The sequence below is a fragment of the Solea solea genome, chromosome 10, assembly GCF_958295425.1.
Source record: "Solea solea chromosome 10, fSolSol10.1, whole genome shotgun sequence".
In the NCBI taxonomy this organism is placed as follows: domain Eukaryota; kingdom Metazoa; phylum Chordata; class Actinopteri; order Pleuronectiformes; family Soleidae; genus Solea; species Solea solea.
The window spans coordinates 21818172-21844034 of NC_081143.1; the positions used below are offsets into that span (position 1 = coordinate 21818172).

Genomic DNA, 25863 nt, shown 5'->3' on the forward strand with positions numbered 1-25863 from the left:
TTTGTTGATCTCCAGGCGGGATCGAGGGCGGACAAGGTAGATTTCCTTTCACCAGGTCACAGTCGGTGTGTTTTCACCTCCACCTCCTGCAGGAAGTTCATGTCTCTCTGTGCCGTGGGAACAAATGGCCCCTTGGCATTTCACTTGGCTGAGCGCAGTTCAAGTGCATCTGAACGCACTTCTTCATCATCAGAAGCCCTGATTGCTTTGGCAGAAACTGCAGCCACTCGGGCCGGTTTACTCCTGAGTCGTCAGGTGTGCGCAGCGCAGAGAGCAGTGGGGGCAGTGGCATCTGTTGTTGACGCCTCTTCACTCTCACCGGGTCGGACAGGACAGGAGGACACGCCATCCCAGACGTGTTACGTGCGAAGAACAGTTTTCTAATCTCTGATCTCTTGGATTATCTTCAATGGACGGGGACTTGATCCCCGTCTGTGGGTTTTGGCCACTCTTTTACGCACACTAAATGCGCACTGATTATCTGCGCTCGAACTTGCGCCCTTGGCATTTTCGTTATGGATTAAACAGTCGGTGGCTTTAGCCTAGTGTGTTGCCTTTGGATAACTGTGGATTATTGAATGGACTGGAATGATGTAAAATGGTGGTGTTGTTTTGGTCAGTGACGCGCGCAGCAGAGTTTCCACAGCTCTTGGACAAAGCAGCCGTTTATTCTCCTGAGACACGTTGACCTGTTTTCCTCCTATTGACGCGCTGGGATGGAGAGTGAGCTGAGACCCAGGCTCTGTTTCCTGACCAAAGGACCGCGCGGGTATGGGTTTCACCTGCACGGTGAGCGCACTAGGGGCGGACAGTTCATCCGCACCGTGGAGCCCGGCTCCTCGGCGGACATGGGCGGGCTGAGACCAGGAGACCGGGTGGTGGAGGTGAACGGGGAGAATATGGAGAACGCAACTCATCATCAAGTGAGTAGTGACTCAATATATAGAAATCAACATGTAAAACAATCTTTGATGGTGGTGTTGAACAAGAGCAGGCACAAACTCTCTGAGGTGCAAACAATAACTTCTATACTAGTTGGACCACTTTTTCCCATGCCCGAGGAGCAGGAGGGAGCCAGTAAAATGGGTCAGTGTAGGGCTTGTGTAATGGGAATCACTGGGTTTCTTTTTAATATTATTATTTGTATTATTATAATATAACTGACATGTATATATATATATATTATCTCAAACAAAGTTTCAGCTTGCTTCACAAATAAAAAGAACACAATATAATAAGATATTAAAAACACTAAAACATCAGCATGACCAACTGTAACAAGTAATAAAAACTAGAATTAGGTCAAATATAGAAATGCAGGACAAGAAAAGCAGTTTGCAAGGTTTTTTTTCTTAGTTTTCAGCCGAGAATCTGGAACAGTTAAAAGGCCTCTATCAGAAAATCTCAGGGTAACAAATAGGATTATAAAAGATTGGCAATGTACTGGGATTAAAAGGATCTTACTACTACTACTACTACTACTACTACCCCAGCTACTGTCAGCTGTTTCTGTCCACCAAGCGAGTAGAAATATCACGATTCTGGAAGATAAAATATATATTTTTAAATAATCTAAAGAACGTTGATGTTCTAGAAGCCAGTGTGAAGAGGCTAAAACCAGGGTGAACAAACTCGTTTACTCTGGTTTAAAGGAATACTTCACTGATTTGCATTTAGCTTTGTATTACTAGAATAGGGGTAGTTTTTTGTCCCCCTATGAGTGGGTCTAAAAAGTGCAGAATTAGCGTTGCAGTTTCAAGCCTCGGACCAAGTGTCACTGGTGGACACGTAGCAAAAAAAGAATGAAGATATTTCTGGACTCAGGGGAAACTGAGGTTGGGAAGCACAATTTTTAAAAAATACTAGTATATGTAGAATAAGAAGTATTCTTTTAACGTATGTTACTTTGCAGACCATGAACACCACAATTTAATCTCGTCACACAGGTGGTGAATCGTATCCGCGAAGTGGACTACCGCACTAGGCTGCTCGTGGTGGACAGAGACACCGATGACTACCTCCACAGCTGTGGCCTGGCCTGCACCGAGGACCTGGCCATTGAGATGGGAACCCTCTCCCCGTGGCCTTCACCCAAGCCCACGCCTTCCTCTTCTCCGATACCCAGAGAGAACTCACCTCAGTCACTTAAGCCCAACCATGCACACTTGTATCACCGCCACACGGCGGACTCCCCCATTCATGTCATCATACAAGGCAAGGTCAAGAGGGTGTCAGTGACATCAAGCACGACGACTGACGCTGAGGTAAGAGTGGAGATCGTCACACGAGACTCTACTTTGTGGTCTCTGTGGTCAAAATATTCACCCGCATGTGGAATGAGCGGAGCATTGCATTCTGATCGTTTCGCAGCAGTTATGAGATAAAGATCAAAACAAAAGCAGACATGACACCGAGCTTCTGCAGTGAGTGACAGTGATGCTGCTGCTGTGAGCGTGTGACAGATCGATAGATCGATAGATAGATGTTCGGAGACAGTGGTTCAAATGTTAACGGACAGTTGACAGTTGTTGAAAAGTTACACACTACTGCTTTAAGATTGTGTGTGTGACTTGTGACACTGAGCATACACACCTGATGTTTGTCAAGCACTAACCTGTACCTATAAGCACCAAGGGAGGGCCTGTTTTTGCAGGATTCACTGTCACACAGATGGCCATTCGGAGAGTCTGGTGGTGGCTTCTCATTCCACTGAAAAATAGACCAAGACAGGACATACAGCAAACGTGCCTCTTACGTTGATGTTAGGAGGAGATTAAAAAAAAATGGATGAGAAGCAATAAAGAAAATTTGAGCCACTGTATAAATTGGCAGGCTTAAACGGATACACAGGATTAATCACAATTTTGTAACCTGATTCCTCTTGGGCAGAGATAATACCTACACTCTTTTCCTCCAGTTTAAATGGAGCTACAAGGTTTATTATTGCTTTGCTCACAAGTGAAAGAGGGACTAAAACATTATGGTAAATTGTGTGTATTTATATAGCGCTTTCTGAGTCCTGATGACAACTCAAACAGAACAGAAGAATAGTAAATGCCATTACAGCAGTACAGCAACACAGTTTCATCCATTTATTACAGGTCATTTGTTTGAGCTGTTGAGATTCAACACCTCGGGCATTCAGCTGTATGGTGTTTTTGCCACCTGAGACAAGAAAACCCTGCTCAGCTGCCCGTGTTTCCTGCCAAAAACACTTCAACTATTGTTTGCCCAGACTGAATAATCACTTTGGAAAGACAGTGCACATGTCAGAGGTGCAAACCACAAACTCACACCCCCGAGAGTTGACTTTGTCCCCTAGCCCCCGATGTTTTGCATACAAGGTTATAAAGGAGACTGATTAAACAGCAGTCTGAGAAGTTACAATCTCAGATTTCTGTCTGTCCGAAGCTTTTATTTTGACGGGCGGCTCAGCTCAAGCAGTGCAGACTGAGTCGGACTGTCCATTCTCAACTATTTTATCTGCTTTATTTCTTAAAACAGACTCCAAATGTGTGCTGGGAGCATCAGATTTGAATATGGCTGAGGCGGTATACAGTATGTATGATGCCGCGAAATTGAAAATTCCACGGGTGTGCTGCTGCTGACATCACTATGACATGTGGCTGCAGAAATAATCAGCAACTGGATGCCAGAGATTGAGCCTAATGTTTGGACTCCAAACAAAGTAGACCAGGATCTTTGTAGACCGGCTTGCTCATGTCAAACTGCCATCTGTTTATCCACAGTCAGGGTAAATACTGGCTGCCCCTTGGATGGCTGTCATGACTCTTTCCCTTCATTTTGGGCAAAAAGGGGTTCAGATAAAACAGAAGCATGTGCAATAACAGCAGCTCCAGTACAATATAGTGCACACGCTCACGTCATCAAGTGTGAGTAATATGAGACTCTGTAATACACTGAAAATTCCCCTGTTGTGGAGTTTGCTGCAGGGCAAAAATAATACCAACTTTAACCAGCATCTTTTCATTTGTTTCAATTTCTAAAATTGAATCATAAAAATGTTTTTATCCACTTTTTTAAAATCCTGGGAATGTGCATTTTTCGACACACCAATCAGGCATCTGTGGTTACCTCTGTTTTAGACTGACTGGTCTCTCAGATTCTGTGCATTATAGCATGCTTTTCCATCAGTTCACAGTATTTTAATCCTGGCTTCTTTTAAACACCTTTTTTGTTTTTTTGTGTGTTTTTCTAAATCTAGGGTTAGGGTTTCCAGGTGTGTGAGTAATTTTTTTGGCCTGTTGGTCAACAGCTCTGATTAGGGAAATACTGTAGCACAATAATCCCAGCTTTGTGCATGTTAATTTGCTTATCGTTATCAAACTCTCTCTCTACCCCCCCATGACTCACTCTTCCTCACACGTAATCTCCGTTCAAGCCATTAACTTCTGTATCATTTGCCTCATGCTTGACATTCATGTGACTGTACATGTAAATACAGACTTTCAGCGTTGCATGCTGTTTTTGTGACAGCAGACCCCCATGTACTGTAGCCTTACGTAACCACCAACAGTGTTGACCGTCATCACGGCCACGCAACCGTCATGCAGTCGGCTGCGACAAATGAAACGCTGCCAGGAGCCTTTTCCTGTGTACGTGCGTTTTTATTCACACGGTTGAATTTGTGAAGAAAGAAAAAGGAAAGAGAGTTAAAAGTGTTGGAAGCAAGTGCCGCTAACATTTTCAGTCAACAGGGAGATTTATGTCACAGTTAATGCATAAATACCCAATAGTCACCAAACGGCTGGTACAATAAATTTTTCTCAATCTACAAATAGTTTCTGCACCTTTTGATTCTCCTTAATGGTAAATCAGACAACATGTAGATACTGCATCCGTGAAAAAACACAGAGGTCATCACAGGTCATCACAGAGATCAGCTTAAATATTTTCATGTGCCTCGTGTGCAGCCTTTAGGTCAATTACTTTGGGCCATTGTGGTGAATATAGTACAGGTCAGCTTTATTTTGCTGACCAGCAGGAGGAGGCATGGCGACCCATCACCACAGCAACCTGACCTGGCACCATGGCTTTTTTGTCACCGAGGTGTTCTGTTCCATGAATACAGCTTGCACTCTGGCTGTAATACAGGGAGAATGCTATCCATCCGTGTGAATGTTTCCTGGTGGAGCAGAAAGGACAAAGAGATCTGTCAGAGTGTGTCGTTAGGTCATCTTACCCTTGGCACAGTCACAGTAGCAGTCACTCAGTGTCCTGAGCCGTCCCCGATCGGGGACATGGGGCATGGAGAGGACTAGACCAAAGTGTCTCACGTTATCGTCACAAACCTTGAACCACGTGCGCGCCACACGTTCACACACAACCCAATTTGAACACAACAATTAACCTCTGCATGTTTTTGGACTGTGGGAGGAAAAGCCCACGCGCACACGAGGAGAACATGCAAACCTCATGCAGACAGGCCCTCACCTCCACCGGGTCGTGAACCCAGGTCTGACTGGAAAGACCTGGGTTTTAACAGCATAGTTTGTTCAACATTATATAAAACACTGTAAAAGGAGGAGGTGGAGGAGACTAAATTGTCATTCTGGCCTTGGAAAAATATGAAAAGAACAAAATGCCTCATGCAGGTCCTTACAAGAAGTGCACTCAATTCATTATGAGTAAATAACAATGAAAAATAAGTAACTGTACATTCATGAGAAGTATAAAACCATTAAAGGGGCACTTCAAGGCAATAAACAAATATGGGGCAGAGTAAATAGGATAAAATGTGGACTCTGAAATCAGTACTTGTTTTCTGGTTTTGTACTTGTGCCTTGACACCTTCAACTTTTATATTATTTCTTTAAAATTCTCATCTTGTTCTTGCCTTGTTTGCTATTACAGCTGCAGCGTGAGTCCTCACCAGAGCTGACGTCTGAGCATCTTCCCCGACTGTGTCACGTGGTGAAGGGGGTGCACGGCTATGGCTTCAACCTGCACAGCGATAGGACAAAGCGTGGACAGTTTGTACGATCTGTGGACCCTGGTTCAGCTGCGGATAGAACAGACATCCGGCCCGGAGACAGACTGGTGGAGGTAGTTCAACACAGGATTGAGTCTTGCTTTAGTGGGAGTGTTAAATGGTTTACAGGTCTACAGTGACATTGCCGGGAACGTAAGTCTCAAAAGTTCACAAAGACATAAAGTGAATTTTTTGTTTGTGAACTTTCAGGTGTAATTGGATTAGAGCAGATTAGCTGGACTCAAGATTAGAGTGAGTGGGAGACTGAGAGGTTTTGTTGAAGGAGCTAAAGTAAGAAAAGACAGGGGATAATGAATTGAATGGAGGTGTAGAGGAGGGGAGTGTGTTCCAGAAATGTGTCTCTGTTTCTGTCTGTATGAAGTGTACAGTAAATACAGACAAGATGTAATGCCATGTCTTACCTGTTGTTTTGTGTCATAGCCTCTCACTAATCTCACTAGTCTACTATCGTCTATTTCTTTTTTTCTTCCTGTATCATTTCTCTCCATCACCGTCGCTGTGCCTGTTTCCACTGACGTCTCAGGTGAATGGGGTAAACATTGAAGGCCTGAGGCACTCGGAGGTGGTGGAAATCATCAAAGAAGGAAGGGATGAAGTCCGTCTCCTCGTGGTCGACCAGGAAACGGACAAGCTCTTCCACAGACTGGGGATAACACCCACCATCAGCCATGTCAAAGGTCACATAGCACACGCACGCACGCACACACTCACACACTCAAACTTTCTTGTACAACAGCCATAATAAGGCATTTCATAGCCTCTTATCCTAACTTTAACAATTACAAGTAAATGGTTAAAGTAAACACTATCCCTTAACCTAAGGCTAACCTAAACCCACTTCTACCGCTTAACCTAAAACCAATAATTAACCCTGAAAAAGTCCTGTAAAGTTGTGAGGGTTGTGAAGGTTAATGTAGTTAACGAAAACTAATGAAATAACGAAAACTGAAATTGAAAAAACATTTCTGTTATTTCTGGTTTTTTTTAGGAAAATGTATTGAAAATGTGTTTAGTTTTCATATTTGCAAATTAATTTCATACATAATCCTTTTGGGTTCATATGAAGTGTATTTATTTTTAAAGGTTTTATTTGAGACAGCATTTACAGTAGATTCATTCATAATAAAAATGTTTTTTGTTTACAATGTGGGATATAAGGCTATGCAAGTTAAACCTAACATTTGTTATGTAGTTAATTGGGTTGAGTTGGTTCATCTAAGTGAATCAAACCTCCGGTCTTTTACTGTGTTTTTTAAATGTTGCTCATGTTTTTCCTCAGATTGACAATTAACAATTAACATTATAACATTAACAATATGATGTGTCTTATGAGGGTTATTTAGGGTCGTTACGTTCATGTGTGTGTCTGCATCCAACCTACTTTCTTGTACACTGTGATGTTTGATACAGGGATGGTTGTTCATGTGTCCTAATGAACAGCTTTTAAACTTTTCAACAGCATCTTTTGTTGGGTTTGACACACAATACTTATTATGACCTTTTTGCAAATTGCACCTGGCAAAAACTCAAATAAATATTAAAAAAAACAAAACTCAAACTAAAGATTTACAAAATAATAAAAACTAGCCAATCCACTCTTAAAACAAATTAAAACTAACTCATTTTAAAAACAAAAAGTCAAAACTAAATAAAAACTAAACCTAATGAAAAATCAGAAACTATTATAACCTTGGTGAGGACCAGCCAAAATGTCCTCTCTTCCTGTAGTTTCTGCATTTTATGTAAATACAACATGTGCATAGACAAACACACACTCCTAACATCGTCTTAAAGGGATAATTACCTTAAGTGTCATTCAGTGAGGTGCTGACACATCGTCAGCCATCGCCAAGGTAGACCCTAGGACACTCAGGTCTACCTTGCTCTGACTGAAAACATGGCAAAAAAGAAAGAAAGAAAGCTGATTTGATCCACTTAACAACAGGATCCCAGGATGTTTCATTTTGCTATTAGACAAACTGAACTTTGCAACCCACTCACTCTCATAGACAAAATCTCACAGATACAGGGAGCTGCTCATCCACTACTGCCTCATTTGGGTAAATCCAAAGGAAGGATTTCAAACACCAAAGTCACAACATTTAAACTTAATGATGGAGGCAGCAGTGGATCAACATCTCCTGTATGCTGTAATGCAAAATTGCTGATTCTCTCTATGGACTTTAGTGCAGGGCATCAGCGCACCAGTAGTAGCACACTTGGCAGTGGTGCCATTAGTTTAATAGTGTGGCTTCTGTTTGTTTTCGCACAGAAGTCTACGTGGATGAATCAGCCACTGACAGTGTCCCACCCACTCCTTCTCCTACCACAGACTCACCGCTCATCAATGTCACGCTGACGGACTCCCCGATCACAGAGGTGTCTCCAAAGTCCCGCGCTAATGGGAGCTCAGCATCCCAGTCCTCCAGAAGTTCCACCACTCAGTCAGAGGTCAGCAGCTCAGACATGAGCTTCCAGGTGAGGCGCGTGTGCTGACTGAGAGATGCCAACGCTGGCGGCTGGTGAATGTGTGCCTAAACACACGCCTGTCTGTGTTTTCTTTAGGTCCCGGATGAGGATGACAGGCGCGTTTCGGACCCTTTTATGGAAAGTGGCCTACGTCTGAGTCCAACGGCTGCCGAGGCCAAGCAAAAGGCCTGCGCGAGCCGCACCAAGAAGAGAGCGCCGCTTATGGACTGGAGCAAGAGAAAGGAGATCTTCAGCAACTTCTGACCTAAGGATGCACTGAGGGAAAAGGGAAAAAATACACAGCAGGAGGAGGAGGATGGCGTAGAACAAGGAATAATGCCATAATTCCTGATTTTAGGATTATATCATGGATACATCATATTGACACCCTATTCTTAAATTCTGTTTGGCATGAAATATTTTAAGATACCATGTGGTATACTAACTGTATATTACAGTATCTCTAAGGACAAGGTCATGTGTGAATGTGTTAAATCTTACAACACACTGCACTAAACTGACAGACCATCAGTTGAGACTTGATGCCCTGAAGAGTAACCATGGCAGATAACGGACAGCGTAGTGAATGAGTTTTCCATCTCCAGTAGATGGTAGTAATGCAAAATCATGGATGCAGGTTCCTGTGTAACACCATAGAAGAAGAAGAAGACACAGCGTGTCTCTTTCTGGGGCCTGAGCAGTGACCATGAATCTAGAGCTTATATGCACTTGTGTTTGTGTATCAGTGATATCTTTAGCATCTGTGTGTTTTTCGGGGGCCACATTTGCTTTTCTGTTGTAACTTCTGTCGATGTCACTTTATTTTTTTTCCCTCTGCAGTGAGAGTTTCATTTCTTCTCAGTTTACTATGAGTTTGTCGTCTCGCTGTAGTCGTCTCTATGTTAGTGTCTTGTTTATCGTAGCCTCAGTGTAACCTTTGAATGTAAACACAAAGGGAAACTAGCGAGGCCGAGTTATCACGCGTATATAGGTGTGATGACCTTGCTGCTTCTTTAAACTTTAGTGATCTCTATAAAGGAAAAAATATTTAAAAGATAAAAGGTACAAAAAAAGCTGATCACTTTTGATCTCATATGTACCTGATGATTCAAACTTATCACCGTGAGTGAAATAAACTTCCAGAACATGTATATGATGCCAGAGTCAGTCAGGTCTGATCATTCTTACAGAGGTCTACTACTAATGGATGAATTGAAATGATGTTTTGACCGTTTTGAGCACTAGTCCTTGAATCCGAATGTGGATTTCTGCATACTTTGGTTGCGATGGGGGTTTTTTGCCCAGAGAACTGCCACTCCTTATTTTCTCTTTTTCTGACCAGTCTCTGGGAATCCTAGAGATGGTTGTCTGTAACATGTTTGGCTGATTGGGTATCTGTGTCATCGTGTAGCTCGACATGTCGCTAAACCAGTGTATCTGAATATCTAAAGTGGCCAGTGACTGTATCTGCCTTTGATTTTATTACTGTAGTGACCAAGTCGCACTTCCAGCCACTACTAATTGGTAGATTGTTCAGACTGTGTGTAACTCGGAGAAACTGACACCGAGACTTTCTTATACTTTAACTCAAAATGCATTTATTTGCACACGGTTGCGATGTTACTTTCATTAAGTTGTCCCATACAGAGTTTTTAAACCTTAAACATCCAACACAGGTTGCTTCACCACAAAATGAGCAACATCTGTGATCAGTGACATGAACTTGAATTTCTACTGTGTATGTATGTATATATGTATATATATATATATATATATATACATATACATATACATATACATATACATATATATACATATATATACATATACATATATATACATATATTCATATATACACATCCCCTATACTATCTCCATGGAGTGACTACCTTTTCATGTATTATTCAAAACATTTGTGTGCGTACGAGTACAGTCAAGCACACTTCCTCAAGCTATAAGCTCTATATGGACAAAAGAACTTAGCCACACCTGCTAAGTATTGATTTCAGGTGTTTCAATCAGGCTTTGGGCTCCAGCCCCCTTATCTCCAGTGAAGGACAATCTTATGCTCATCTTTGCTAACAGTTACGTAATATCGGCACTTGAACTCATAAATGCTCTACAGAATGAATGGAAACAATTTCACATAGAAATAAACCATGAGGAAAGTCCTCCAAGAAGTGTGGAAGCTGTTATAGCTGCAATGTCAGCTATAACAAGTATCGTCGCCAATTCTCTGCCAACTTTCCAAGTTTGAATTTTGGTTCGTACCAGAACTTAGTTTGCCTTGAGGAAAACGTCCGCCTCACTCACACGCTAACATCTATTCGGCCATGAACAAAAGAGCAAGTAATGACACCTACAGTGAGAACAGGAAAAGCCTGTTCATATCACTTTATACAGACTATTAATCAGAGATGTGCACCATGAATGCATATATCAGATATTATCCTTGTCTCTTGTGTCATAGGTTTTTGTCTCTCGAAACAATGGCAGCTTTGTTGCAACATTTTTTATCAGATTTACTTTTTTTTTTTTTTTTATCCCCAACTGTTCTCGTGCACAAGTGAGGGTGTTTGTTTTAGCTTTCCAAAAACTGGAGCGATAAAGTGATAATCAGGTATGTAAGGATGAAACAGTGACACAGAAATGAGGATTTTTTTCTGAACTCAATCTGCCCCAGCTCCACCCAAAGCTTCAGGGTAAACAACAGCGAGGTAGGGACGAAAAGATGATCTGTGTCCTAAGCCTGTAATTATGTTGCTGGGGATGAATGAGATTTCTGACTGACCTGCAGCTTATTAACGTTGTTTACCTGGCTTCAGCGTATCTGTGGAGACGGAAGCAGATGAGTCAAGAGACATTTCTTTTCCAGAGAAACAAGAAAATAAAAAGAATCAGGAGAATCTGCTGCTGTCTGACACAACTTGAAAGTCATTCAGATTTAAAGATGGTCTGTATGCACATGGACAGTCACAGTGACATGAGTAAGCATAATAAAGCATATTATACCATATTAATTATAGCTACTTTAATGAGCAGAAAGCTATTTTCGTAGTTTTAAATTGAATGGGGATCAAATATGGTGGAGATGATGAGGTTTGATTCAGCAGTTAAATATTCTTCCCCACTTAATATGGGGTTAATAAGTTATTTACAGACAAAATGTCTTTGCTTCTGAGGATTGCATGGTTTACAGACAATCTTATACATGTCAGATTTTTGATGTCAGTCATGGTCGTTACTTTGGCTCCGTTTTCAGAGCAGAATTTAAGTGTAAAAACAACAAGGGTCTTTATTCCATTGATAGCGTCCTCAAAAGTAATCAAAAGAGAACAAATTACCTTTTTCTCCCCGACGTGTTCACACAGACTGCATGAGAAAGACAGTAGCACTGTGGAGTCAGACCTAACCATAAAGCCCATCTTAAACACCAAAAAACATACGAGGCTTTGCCAAAATATGACCAACAACGATGCTTTTTGACCCAAGATTTGTCCTCACAACCATGGAAAGACATGCACACACACACACACGTTCCCTGGCCACTAACAGAGACACAGCTGGAGGTGACACCTCAGCTCAGGAAAGTTATGTTGTTGCACGTTAAGGTCAAAAGTAATGATGAAGATAATTCTATTGAAAAGGTGAATTACACCTTAATTTCCTCTCATCTCCTAACAAAACTCATCATACTGGTCATGCCCAGCCTTAAGCGTGTGTGACGCGTTAAGGGAATTTCTGAGAAACAAACCAAATCTAAATCGTATCATAGACTCAAAAACATTTTATTTCCATTTCCACCTTGAAAAAAGGGGGATCACAACTGGCAAAAGTAATCCACAGAGCAAAACAATAGTTATCAAAGTCTTTTTGCCAAATGCAACAATATCATGCTCTTTATTATAGAATCAGAATTTAGAAAAAGAATTGTCCTCTCCTATCATCATTCCTTTGTTCCCATCTTTTTTTGTTGTTGTTGCAACTACTCAAAAAAGACGTCTCCCTGCCTTCAAGCTCACTGTGATCATTCATCAGTCACTAAAGTTGACGACTACAGCATCATCCAAAGAAAATGTTCACTGACCTTTCACGTAAAAAAAAACAAAAACAAAAACATTAATGAACTAAAAACATCAGGTAAAAAAAAAAAACAGTAAAATTTAACAAGCAACCAAAAACATTTCCACGTTCAAGCTTTGAACTAAGAGAGCGTGGAAACTGAGGTGGACCGGGGTTCAGATTGTCGTTGTGTCTGCAGTGGTTAATGATTGGTTTGATTATCTTAGTGAGCGGTCACAGTCGAGGTCAAATCATGTACCAGTCTGTTTCCACATGTTTACATGACGGAAAGCAGTGGCAGAATATCAACGTACACATATCGATCCCTGTAGTTAAATTGGCTGGCTAACCTGTATTGTGATTTAGTTTTTCCATGACCCTTTAAGTGCCTGTACTTTATCGCATCATCATGATGCACATACTTTAAACTGAAAATAGCAGCTTCTCTCCACTTGTTGTCTGTTGTTAAGATTCCACCGACTATTGCTCTTTGGCAGTGTACTAGCTTCTTTTTTTTATTTACTTATTTATTTTAAGATCTCCTCTCACTGGGAACTGAGGTGTGTTGGTGTGTAAAGGGTGATCACTATACTTGGACACACACACGCACGCACACACACACACTTACACAGCGTGAAAACAAACGGAGCATGCACACGTAGACTGGGCGCAGGCTACACACTCTAAGTAGGGAACTCATCGGCACCCCTTCTGTGCAAACATCATAAACGCTATCCAAAACATGCTCGTAGGCAAAAGAACGGTACTCGTGCATACATAATCATGCAGGATCACTCACACACACACACACACACACACATTCACGCACAAGCCTCAGCAATATGGCAAGGTTAGTCATTGTAAAAGTGCGGATTAGTCGCAGTTTCACAAAGTTGTTTTTATTTGCCATTTAGTATTGGGATATTTTTGCCAGTCAAAGACACTTAATTTCACAGTGCAACACAGTATGACAAACACTGATATTAGGGTCAAGACATATCATATGAGTGAGGTTAAAAAAAATGTCCATACAAAACAGAAATGAAAAAAAGAAAAAAGGTAAAATAAAATTAAAAGTGCAAAAAAACAACAGAAACAATCACGGACAAATACTATTATTCAAAACCTTTTGCGTTAATTGTGCGAATTTATGTCCATTATTGAAACAAAAGTCATCAGTAGCAGCCAAAATAAAAAATAAAAAAAAACAACATAATATGGACCAGTTTTAAAACATTATAAAGATCACAATGACATTGCCAATCACTGTTTTTACTTAAGATATCATTATGGCATCAAATGGATATCAGTACACATGTACACACATAAACACATACACACACACACACACTCACACATACAAACAAACACTTGGTCACAGTTAACAGGTGCCAAGGACATTGTGGTGGAGTCAAGTTTTTAGCTCGGTACCATGATCAAAACAATACATAACTTCACTGTTGACAGAGAATGCCGGAGTAAGGATTTACACGCTGCACATGCACCCACACACAGACACACATGCACATATGCACACATACATACACACACACACACAAAACCTCAAAAGAGACAACCAACGATGTGATTTTCCTTTCCCCTCTGGTGAGAAAACAAATGTGTTAGCCCTAAACCTCCCTTCGAGAGGAATGGTTTCTGTGAAGCCAAGAGGGAAAGACACTTGTCATTGTTCTCTCTCGCTCTCCCTCCCTCTCTCTCTCTCTCTCCTTCGATCAGGTAGAAAATGTGACAGGAATATGTCTGACAGGTGGATAGCTCTGTGAAGCAGCACTCTGGTCAAAAATGAAGGTAGGAAACACAGATGCAGATAGCGAGAGTATCTTACAGATAAGAAGAATTCAGCGACTACAGATAAAGTAATTCATTTAGAATCCTATTCCCCGAAAAAAAAGAAGAAGAAAGATATCACCCAGGAAATGAAGAGAGATTAGACATCTGTCTGTCTGTCTGTCTGTCCCTAAACTACACGTAATGGGTCTCAAAAAGTCTACATAATAGTGCCACCCACAGTCAGTTTCATGTACAGCACGTGCAAGTGTACTGTATGTGTGAGTCTGTTGGTCTGTCCCTGTCAGTCAAACTATTGGTTACACTTAAGTTTAAGAATCCCAGTAAAATCTCCACTGTCCCTGTCTTCTCAGCCAACTAACAGACCATTCTATAGCTCTATTATTTAATCTCTGCCTTGTTTTGGAGTTCCCTCCCTCTCTTTCCCTGAACTTTCCTTGTGCTGGTCTTTCCCTGCCACCCTCTTTCCAAACTTGTCTTTCCCTCCATCTTTTCACCATGTCCATCTCTCTGTCCCTCTCTATCTCTCCCTACCAGTTAGTTTTTCTGTGTCGGGTCCCTGCCTAGTTAATCTAGAGGTGTCCCCCCTGTCCCTCCCTCCCACCCGCCCACCCTCCCTCTATGGACAAACACATAGGGCGTGGGGGCCGTCCGTCAGGGGGAGCGGCCAATAGCGTCCCTCTCCCTCCCCCCAGATCAGGGCAGTGCAATACACAGATGGATGAGTTTCCCATTCACCCTCCTCCCTGCTGGCTCACCTGGAAGGATGGGGAAAAAAAGGGGAGAGCAGAGGCAGAAGACGTTAATTTCTGTCCAGCCAAGTAATAACACATGTAAAAACATGCATCACATGACATTCAGGTCCACTGGCATATGTGTGCCAGTGTAAACAGGAAACAGAGTCTCTCTTCTGCAGTTGTTTTCTTAGTTTTTAGAAAACACTACTAATGAAAAACAACCAGCAAGGATTTTTTTTTTGATGGAGATTGATGACAAGGTCAGGAAGTGTAGGTATAGCTTTTGGTCACAGGTGATAGTCTAAAATATTGGGGTAGTGTGGATGGTGGGAGCATCCAGAGCAGAATTTGTGTGTGTTTTTGTTTTTAAACAAAAATGGAGCAGTAGGGGTGTGACCTGAAATGATAGCATGTGTATGGTTACCTCTTGGGTGGGTGTAGAGAATCTAAACGCCATAGCAAGCTGCCAGTCTCTCTTTCAGCAGTGGGGGGAACTGCTCTGAGAACTGCTGCCAGTTCTCCTCCCCAACCTGCTCCTTAAAACCATGCAGGATCTGTGGAGAGAAAATGAGTGATCGCAGATGGGCCACATGTTACACAGTGAACGGCCATTTTAAGAAGACAGCAACATCAAGCCAGTTCAGATGATTGGGGACAGATATTATCACCAGGTCATTTATGCCCGATATGAATTCATAGAATTTTTAGACATTTTGTTGTTAAGAAAGTCAATTTCAATCATGGTTTGTACTCACCTTATAGAACATGTCTCTTAGATCATCTTTAGGATTCACCCAAGAGGCCACTGCGTCACAGAAGAAGATGAAGTCCTGAACAAACGAACAAAAGAGGTTTGAAATTTAAGGTCTCTGAAACATCTGTGAATTTACTCTGCAACCAAATATACAGCTATTTTTAAAATTGTATTTATTACAGTGTACAATGGCTCACCTGCACCACACCTCCTGGGTTCACACCAATCATCATGCAAATTCCGCGGAAGGCCGAGTCTTTCTCCTCGTTGTCTCGGATGTTACGCAGAGATGTGCACCTGTCGCATGCAATGATCAACCAACCAATCAACTACCAACCAACATTTTAAGTCAAATATTTAAGCTACTGTACATGAGAACATTTGTAACAAAACAAAAACTGAACAAATAAGCGAAACTTGAATTGTAACAGCCAAACTGCAATCATACGAATATCAGTACTACAATCCTTGCCATTCTGTCACTGTGCACTGAAGAAATGAAACCATTAAACTGGAGTTGCAAAGGTTTCATGCAAATAAGGATAAGCTAGCATAGTTCACACAGAACAGATGAAAGGGAGAAGGAGGGCAGAGAAAATGGATACCATGTGATGAGGTAAGCCCATAATAGAGCACATGACACATGGACAACACTGATGCGACTATGCAAGTTCACATGTAGTAAATTGGACATCATCCCAGAGATGCCTAATAGCGGGGAATAAGAGACACCAAATGAGAGATTAAACAGTCACTTACCAAGGTCGGATAAACTGCGGAAGCATTGGCGCAACCTCCTGAGGGCACACGTAGCCCAGTCTGCCGATTGTGATAGCTGGTAGAGAACAGGGACTCGTCAGGACAGCACAATTTAAATAGTCCACATCAACTGGACCCATTTCATCATGTGAATCATTAAATCAGCGACTCTCCTGTGCTCCAATTGTCGACTAAAAACACATCTGTGCATTCACATACCAGTGTTCTCCAGCAGTGTCTTGGGCGTGTTGGGTCGATTAATAATCTCAACCAGCTGGTTCAGAACCATAGCAATGTATGGCTGCATCTCCACTCCTGACAGACCAGGACAAAAAAAAAAATAATAAATCAAGTGAGACACACGCAATACCACATTATCCAACCACATGTCAGAGGAATAGATTCACTACAACTCACCCATCTGCATACAGATCTCTCCTATGGCCCAGGTGGCATTGTTGCACACAGAGATGAACTCTGGGTTGAGATTTGTCCCAAGGATAGGCATGAATTCAGCTGCAGCACACAAACAAATTTAAACAACGTTATGGTCACATTCAATGAACAGAAGCAAGGATGGTGATACGCACGTAATGTGAAAGTGAGAAAGACAGTGAGATAATTACCAATACATGGTTTGACATGAGGGAAGCAGGCCTTGGTTAAGTCACCCAGTAGAGCAAAGGAACTTTGTCTAACTTCAGGCATCGTATCCTGGGACAAAAGAGACAGAGAAACAAGGACAGATGTAAACATACACCGTCAACAGAGCCAGAGAATCCTCCTGTGAAAAAAATCTAACAGGTCAGTGTGGTTGTTGTCACTCTTGCAAAAAATAAAGATCATGACAAGCCTAAAATATCATCAAAAAGAGCAGTGGGCTATCATTACAATGCCAGTAACATTTGTGTACATGTATTTATCATTTGATCCAAATCTGTACTGAATCCAGTTTAACAATAGTTGCATACACCCCCAACAAAAACACTTTTATTCAGAGAGGAAATCACAGAATGCAAATACAACATGTTACTGAAAAATATCAGACTATAGAAGAAAAATCTGACTCGGATGAGATATGTAGTGAGGGCTTTGACGTATTTAAGCAAATGTTTTATAGGTTTTATAGGAAGAACATTATGTCAAGCTGACCTTTTTGTATGTCCTTCGTACCATAACTAGCATACTAATACTACTAATAATCACAATGACTTTGTCCTTTGACAAGTGGACATAAGTGCTAGATGTAATGAAATGTGCAACGTTGTTGACAGACAACCCAAAAAAAGTCGGGCTGGAGGCATAATAAATAAACTGCGATTTACAATGAGCACACATTAGACAGACACATAGACACACACAGCCTCTCCTCACCTGCATGCACTGGAAAAGTAGAGTCATGATGTTACTGCGAGCAACAAGTGTGTCCACATGTCCCCCTAGCCCTTCAGCCAAGCCACTTAAAAGATCTAGAGCCACGATCATGAAGTCCTTGTCAGGTGCCTCATACTGGTCTGGCTGCTGACTGTACATCTTAGAAACACACACACACACGCACACAGGTAAATATACCAGCAGTGGGATAATGTGTTAGCATCGAGCAGCAAAATCAATTAACAAAGACACTTACTGGGGCAAAGTCATGTGTAAGTGAGTGTGCTTCCCTTACCATGGCCTGAGCCAGTGTCTTCTGGACCAGGGTGACGCAGCGCTGATAAACAGGCTCGCAGTAGGGGAGGAAGCCACTCTGTAATGCTGTGGCAACAGACGACAGACACTCCAGCAGAGGGAAGAGATCTTTGTCTTCATCCTTCAGCTCATTCCACTTGGCAATCAGGGGAGGCATAAGCTTCTGAATGTACTCCTATAAACACATGTGTGTGAGTTTGGCCTGTTGATGAAGTGAAGATAAAAATGTGGCTGTGTAAAATGTGTGGTTTTTTTTTTGGGGGGGGGGGGCACTTACAGGCTGGTTGAGATGGTGTCCCACAGAGTCTGCCAGTGTGCCTATAGCATCATAAAGAATGAGCAGGTTCTTGTGCTGATACTTCCCAAAAGCGAAAACCAGCGTGTCTAGGATGAAGCTCAGATAAGGCACCAGCTCTGTGCAAGCCTCCTCCTCAAGTGTGGCGAACGCACTTATGAAAAAGAATCACATGAGCAAGTGAAATAAATGAGTTTTAGGAGTGGAAACGTGGGAGAGATTAAACGCATGGGATAAGAAAGCGCTGTACCTGCATGCCGCCTCCTGCACCCTCTTATTGCCATCCAGGATGCGTTTGAGCAGCTCAGTCATGAGAGGTTTGAGATGGGCGTCAGGGGGCTGGCTCACCACCCAGTGGGCGTAGCGGCTCAGGGTCCAGCAAGCGATGGAGCGAACCAGGGCTTTCTTGTCACACAAACACTGAATAAGGTGGGGGATGAGCTCGGGCAAGTAAGGAACCATGCCTTGCATACAGCCTGGGAGAATATATATATAAAAAAAGATGTCATACATTTAGTCAAGATTTCTAGCAGTAGAAATATCAGGGTGGATCACTTCAAGTGTACAATGGATGTTTCCTTTTACGTTTGTTTTAATAAAAATATATCGCAAATCTGTTATTCACTGTAAATTTAATGTAATGACTAAGTAATGACTCACTGAACTCACGGATGGTGATTCAGACACCATTTTGAAATCATCTACAAAGCACCAATATCTTAGGAAATCCACAATACCTAACCCCAAATGACATGGAAAGAAATGTTTTGTTTAGGTATACTGTATTCCAATAGCAAGTGTATGCCGTGTCTTACCCTCAGCGATAGCTCCCAGCACAAGGATGCCAGACTCCTTGATGACCCAGTCAGGGTGGAAAAGCAGGCCTTTGAGCAGGGGTAAGAGGTGGGGAAGCAATTCCTCACGGAACACGTTGGCAAGAACATCAAGCGCTGCGGCCGAACACTTCCCTAGAAACAGGAAGATATTGTTAACATTAGAAAATGTTGGAAATGTGTTTATGCTGCATGGAATAAAAGAACACAAAGACACAATGAGACAAATGGCCAGTACCAAAGACCAAATAAAAATTCTTGAATGGCCCAAAACAATATGCAACTGTATCTATTACCTTATTTTTTGTTTGTAGACACTGAAAACATTTTTTAAATGGTAATAACTGTTACCAATGATTACTGAGGACTAGTAAAACTGTCTGTGACTTACGAAGGTTCCAGTCAGACAGTGTGTCATCATCATCGTCCTCGTCTTCATCAATGTCCTCTCCCTCCTCATCCTCTCCTCCTTCGTGCTGCAGAGTGACAGTTCTGGATTTGTGGAAACGTGGTTTGATATCTTGCTCACTGTCTGGAACGGTCTCATCCTCTTCAACGTCGCCCTGCAGGACAATGGAGAGAACAGTGAATTTATTGAGTCATAGAGAAGAGAGCTGTTTGAAAAATGTTTGACTTGTCCAGGGGTGGCTCACCTTTAGAAGAATAATGTCAATCTCAGAGTACTTCATCCCATTCACCAAGATAGGAATCAGTCTGTAAAAGGAGCAAGACAGCCACGTTATTACAGATAAAATCACTTTGTCATTTTTCTTAACCCAGTGCAACACACACTGTTGGCCTACGGGCACTTACTGGACCAAGTGGCCGGAGAGGGCCTCTTTGCAGATGGGTTGTTCAGCCAGAGTCAGCCAGAACTCACAGGCCTCCAGAGCCACGTTCTCATCTGGGTCCTGGGTGCGCTGCAGCATGTACTGGTGAAAAACAATAAGAGACATAAGATGTTGTGGAGAGTTTGGTGGAGTAAGGGAAGGAGGTATGGAGAGTGGATAGTGCCACAGATAAGGAGAATGCCGTGTGACGTCACGTGTGGATAGTTATGCTGCGGACCAATAAGTCGCCACATGAACGCGTGGATAGTTAAGTTGTCGCCAGTTTGTTGCCCTTTTTTAATGTACAAAAACATTTGTGGCATACGTTTCGTACAAAATACCAGAAAAGGAGCAGGTGCATTCAAAATCACAAAAAAAAAACCATAATATTAAATAAAAATATTTATCAAGATGTCACTTGACATCAAAAATACCGACACTGGGTCGTCTTTGGAACAATAAAACTAAAAGCAGTCCTTCTAAGATCAAGCAGCATGCTGAAGACGATATCAAATACACACGTCACTGTCTGACACTTCCTTCCAGGCAGTTGCCATGAATACACCACTGGTCTTTTGACTGCATTCCCATTCAATTCAATAATCCCCATGTTCAGGCGGGGATGGAGGGTTAGGGTCTGCCTGGTCATCCTTGAATTGGCACTGTCCACACTTCACAAAAGGAGGATGTCTTTTTGAAGCAGTGTACTAGCTCAAGTCACACCCTCACCTGAATGATGCTGTGCATGTGTGGAATGAGGCGGTCAATGCGGACTTCCAGCAGCATAACAAGAGCCCTGCACACGTTCTTCCGCACTTCGCTGTCCTCGTCTCCGGCCAGTGCAAACAGACTCTGGACGGGATAAAAACGAGGAAAGAATGAGGGTGTTAAAAGCAATGGTGGGGAAAGACAGACGGGATTAAAACACATTCCAGGAGGAAGCAAAGGCTTTCGACTTCCAGGGTTGCGCAGATGAATGATGACATTGTTCATTGGTGACAGTGGAAGCACACCACTATGTGGGGTCTCCATCTGTCACCAATCTTATTTTATCTAATCAATTATTATTTTGTTATGCACTGTCATATTTACAATGCATCTTTACATCATGTTACTCCACCATCTACTCTACACCATATCACATCCACTGATGGTACAAGTCCATCCCACTAGTCAACAAAATCAAATTAAATTCTAAAACTATGTTCAAATTATTGCAGACCCTGTTTAGATTACCGATTATCAATCTTATTTTATCTTATTGACTTTTTGGTACAATGCTTAGAATCAATACATGCCCAAATAAATACAGACAGACACATGATATAGCACCATAAGTTGTTGTTGTTTATGTTAAGTAAACATTAATAAATGTAATTTAATAAAACCATTTTAATTTTAATGTTTGTGGAAAAGCTCATATTTTCGGCATGGCAGCGTGCCACTACTATAAAACTTTGGTCTAGCTCCAGCTAAGTCCCCCCCGCACCACTACATAGAAAGCTCTTTTCATCAAAGCACTTAATCCGCAAGTTAAGACACACTCCGTATAACCACGCCAATGACCTTAAGCCACATTATTTCATATGTGGTTCACAAATAGAAAAAATCTTCAGAATGCTGCTTTAAATTTGATGAAAAACAGACTCCTGTTAAGCAGTGTAATTGACTCTGGACACAACATCAGCTACAAAACTAACATGAAACATTTCATCCTAACCACTTTACAAAAGACTGCAAGATGCAGTTTGTAGAACAGAAGCCTCTCACAAACCAAATTCTGGGGGCCAGACAGGAGAACAATCAAATCAAAAAGCAAAACCTGTCAATTTAAAAGCATTCTAATACTTAAGTAAATAAAGTTGAGAGGTTAGCAGGTTAGCTCACTTCTATGCTACAAGTTATAGGCTCTTGTAAAACCCTTAACCAGTATGTTGGAGTCAGTGTAACTGAATGAGATGTACTGCATTTTGTGTGAACAGCCTCTCTCTCCTGTAGCTCTCAACATAAATTCCTGCAGTGCCTTTTTATCACATCTCATGTGTGAAAGGAGATGGGGTGACTCATGGGATCAGCAGTGAAAAGAACTGACAGTAGAATTTATTCACTCATGATGACAAGAGGAAAACCATGTATTTTTTCATTCGAAACAACAGAGGCTCTACCAAGACAGAATTCAAGCACTCACCTCAATGAAGGTGTCTATGTTATCCATCAGAGCCTGAGCTCGACCAATGATGAACTGGTTCACACAGGCTATAGCATGTGACCTGAAAAAGAACAGGAAGATGTTTATGTCATGGACAGAAAAGGAGAGAAACATCTCATAGACTAGGCAGGCAAAAGGCAAGTGTGTTGCTGACCTGATTTTGGGGCTGCAGTGTTTGAAAAACTGAAGGAACTTGGGAATCATAATGTTGAGAGGTCTGTTCAGAGCGTCACTGTCCAACAACTCAGATGAATCCTCGCAGATTTTCTGCAGTGCTCCAAAAGAACCCTTGAACCACACAGAATATCACAGAGAAATGTTAAAAGAGCAAAAGAAAATAGAAGTGTCATGACAATACAAATTTAAAAGATGTATGAGTATGTGTGTATGTATGTGAGCCTGACCTCACAGGTGTTATAGTCCTCCGAGTTGAGCAGATTACAGAGTTGGGGTAACAGTTCTGGCCAGGTCTGCAGCTCTCCTTTAGAAGCAATGGTCGTGATCAGGATACCTTTATGATAAAAAACAAACAAGTTATTCACAAGTAAATCAGTATTTACTTGTGTATATAGTATATAGTGTATACAGTATATAAAAACTACTCTCACCATCACATTAATTAATTTAAAATATAATGGCACTTAATCTCACAGACGTTACCTGCAAAAAGCCATCCACCTACATAGTAGTCTGTCTCACACGGGCTAGAAAGTGCAGCTTACAGAACACAAACTTTTTTCCCTTTTTAGTGAAAACACCCACCGATTGTAGCTCTGATGAGCGGTGAGGGGTCTCCGATGTTGTTGAGACATTCTCGTTTGATGAAGTCAGCCACGGTAGGAGGAAAGTTCTGGTAGTGAGCCTTTACATTGTTCTTCAGGATGAGACCACTCAAAGAGCGAGTGGGTTCATCTTGAGAAAAAAACACAGCAGAGAGTTGGAGACAGAGTCAAATGCTTTTTCTTTAAATGGGGAGGTGGCTAGATGGACATTAAAATGATCTAGTGTTCTTAGGAAACGTTTTGACATGCACATACGATACATACCCTCAGATTTTAGGCTTGTGAGGACAAAAATGAGATAATTGTTGAAATCCGGAAACTGGTTGAGCTGCTCAAGTTTCTGGGGAATCTGTTAAGGAGTTCAACCATCCACACAATTATAATAACTTTAATTTCTAAAGGGTCTTTCGCGACACCCAAGGTCACTGTACCAGGAACAGTAAGTAGAAAAAATATTACTCAAGAATGAATACTTCCAGCCCTTTCTGCATCAGTTTTACAGTTGTCATAGTGTGTCACATAAGGAGGGTTTTCCTGGCAGTCCAAACAAGCCCTAAGCCACACAAACAACCACATATAGAAATGACATGCCCGTAATTTCTCTCTCTCACTTGAACAAAAATTATGTCTTTCTGATGCTAGACGTTAGAGTGTGTGTATCTGTGCGGGTGTTGGATTGAAGAGTCAGAGAAACTGAGAGAATTGAAGCACCACTCACACTAATGCAACATGAAGTTAGATTTTAAACAAAAAAAACATTCATTGATCAGTGTCAATAATGAGGCCGAGAAGTGTAAAAACACTGTGATAATGCAGCGAGTCAGAGCACAACAGCTGAGACAGTGGGACAGGACAGATTGCATGCATGTATGTTCAGGAATGTGACCAAATGCGTCCTGAAAATACAGTCAAATAAGGTTTTGTGATTGGATCCAAGGATGCACTGAACGCATTGACATCCGTATTTCTCTAGTTGTTATCAAATCACTCATGATCTGAATGGGATCTATTGCAAACACACACACTTAAGGATACTTCTTGCACTGCTCTCTGTGTTGCTGTGTCTGGGGACTGGGAGTCCTTCAGCAGCTGCAGCACTTGCTGCAGACCCTGCTCATCTGGCTGCCACTCCATCCTGCAAAAGAGAAACACACATACACATTACCTGTTTATGACGAACGTACGTCGCATGCTGGCAGCTGGCTACCTCCGATTTTTTTAATTCATGTCACGTAAGAACGCATGATACGCAGTAATGATTACAGGTAGGACTAACAATCTGCGTGCCTCCTTTAACGCAGACAATAACAATACTCGCTAGCTTGTTAACCTAAGAACAAACCTTAATGTAGGCAAAACACATTCAGTGATTGAATCTGTATTTACTTTGTTTGTACATTACAGCAAGCACAGGCGTTTGACATTTTCCGTTTCTTATTACATTAAACTTAAAGGTACCACTACACAGTCGTCATCTGTTAAATTATAGCTACATTAATTAAGTACCCAAAGTTAGCCGTCTACCGACATCTAATCAGGCTTTTCCACACAAGGCCCGGGCAGCACAGGCGCTAATGTCTCAGTTGGCTAGCCAGCTAGCTTAACGCAGCTAATACGATGCTTAACCCCCATCAGAGTCGCACAGAAAACAGCCACAGAACAGTATCATGCGTTAACAAACGGGACAACGCAGAGCGTCGTCAAAGCCAAGTTTGTATTTTAAGAAACAAATACGACGCAAATTGGTCGCATTAATATTCATAACAGCAGTCGCTATCAGTAGCATGGCTAGTTAGCAACATCTTGAAAGTACCGCGAAAGGTTTTACCTGGTCAGTCCGATGTCGCAGATCTATGTTTCTACAGACAGTCGCGCAGTTACGCTGTAACAACTGAACATTAAGTAAAAATATGACTTCGGCCCGTGTTTCCAAACACAAACTTTCAATCACAGTAGGTCTGTGTAATTGCTAGTGGTATGTGACACAGATCGCATGCCTTGCGATCAAGCCGGGTGATCAGGTTGATCATGTTCGGCTTCCGTAGTGGGCAGACTGTCGCGCTAGGTAACTGTAGAGATGGGAATAATATTAAATGTGGACAGTGACATTTATACATTCTATAGACATAATTTACGTGACATTTTTTTATAAACTGTAATAATTTCTATCGACTATTCACATTTATTGTTAAATGCTGCATGGATTATTTTTGCATTGCTTTTTATTTCTGGCCTCTAGATGGTGCTAGCTTCACATTCCTGCAGCGTCTAACGAGGGTGCGCAATTTTTCTACCAGAGGGCCAGACTGACGCACACTCACTGGCCATTTTATTAGGTACACCCGTCCACCTGCTATATTAACGCAGTCACTTAATGTATTAAACATGTAGGCCTGGTCAATACGACCTGCTGAAGTTCATACCGAGCTACACAATGAGGATGAAAGATTTAAGTAACTTTGAATGTCGCGTGATTGTTAGTGGCAGACAGGCTGGCGCAGTGGCTTTATTCCTGGCCCAAGGTCCCTCCTTCCACCAAGTTGAATGGAAAAGAAGCATATATCACTAAAAATATAATTGGTTGGCAGAGGTCATGAAAGAACACGTGATTGAATTTGCACG

The 25863-nt window shown here is 41.8% G+C and overlaps 2 protein-coding genes and 1 long non-coding RNA gene across 4 annotated transcripts; 1 reads left to right on the top strand and 2 right to left on the bottom strand.

The window, feature by feature from the left end:
- Positions 1–51: 51 nt before the first annotated feature.
- On the top strand, positions 52–9500 carry LOC131466432 (Na(+)/H(+) exchange regulatory cofactor NHE-RF2). Of its 2 annotated transcripts, none has more exons than XM_058639643.1 (6): positions 52–923; positions 1947–2264; positions 5875–6066; positions 6537–6690; positions 8286–8491; positions 8579–9500. In XM_058639643.1, exons 1-6 carry the CDS (start codon positions 717–719, stop codon positions 8744–8746), a joined length of 1245 nt encoding a protein of 414 aa, XP_058495626.1. In that variant the 5' UTR covers positions 52–716; the 3' UTR covers positions 8747–9500. The 2 variants fall into 2 exon arrangements, with proteins under 2 accessions (XP_058495626.1, XP_058495627.1); XM_058639644.1 differs by having other exon boundaries at positions 8346–8491.
- On the bottom strand, positions 6580–8442 carry LOC131466434 (uncharacterized). Its single transcript, XR_009241423.1, has 3 exons — positions 8352–8442; positions 7818–7902; positions 6580–6656 (listed from the first exon to the last, which is right to left on the bottom strand). It is a non-coding gene; the product is annotated as an uncharacterized LOC131466434 (long non-coding RNA).
- Positions 9501–14956: 5456 nt separating the features above from the next.
- On the bottom strand, positions 14957–25277 carry tnpo2b (transportin 2b). Its single transcript, XM_058640561.1, has 24 exons — positions 25070–25277; positions 24277–24376; positions 23506–23581; positions 23222–23371; positions 22864–22970; positions 22614–22747; positions 22439–22520; positions 20980–21102; positions 20234–20352; positions 20074–20134; positions 19812–19983; positions 19403–19555; positions 18838–19063; positions 18570–18741; positions 18273–18467; positions 17978–18136; positions 17230–17317; positions 17021–17119; positions 16823–16918; positions 16604–16679; positions 16042–16141; positions 15846–15920; positions 15515–15644; positions 14957–15111 (listed from the first exon to the last, which is right to left on the bottom strand). Exons 2-23 carry the CDS (start codon positions 24373–24375, stop codon positions 15537–15539), a joined length of 2670 nt encoding a protein of 889 aa, XP_058496544.1. The 5' UTR covers position 24376; positions 25070–25277; the 3' UTR covers positions 14957–15111; positions 15515–15536.
- Between the last annotated feature and the right edge of the window lie 586 nt (positions 25278–25863).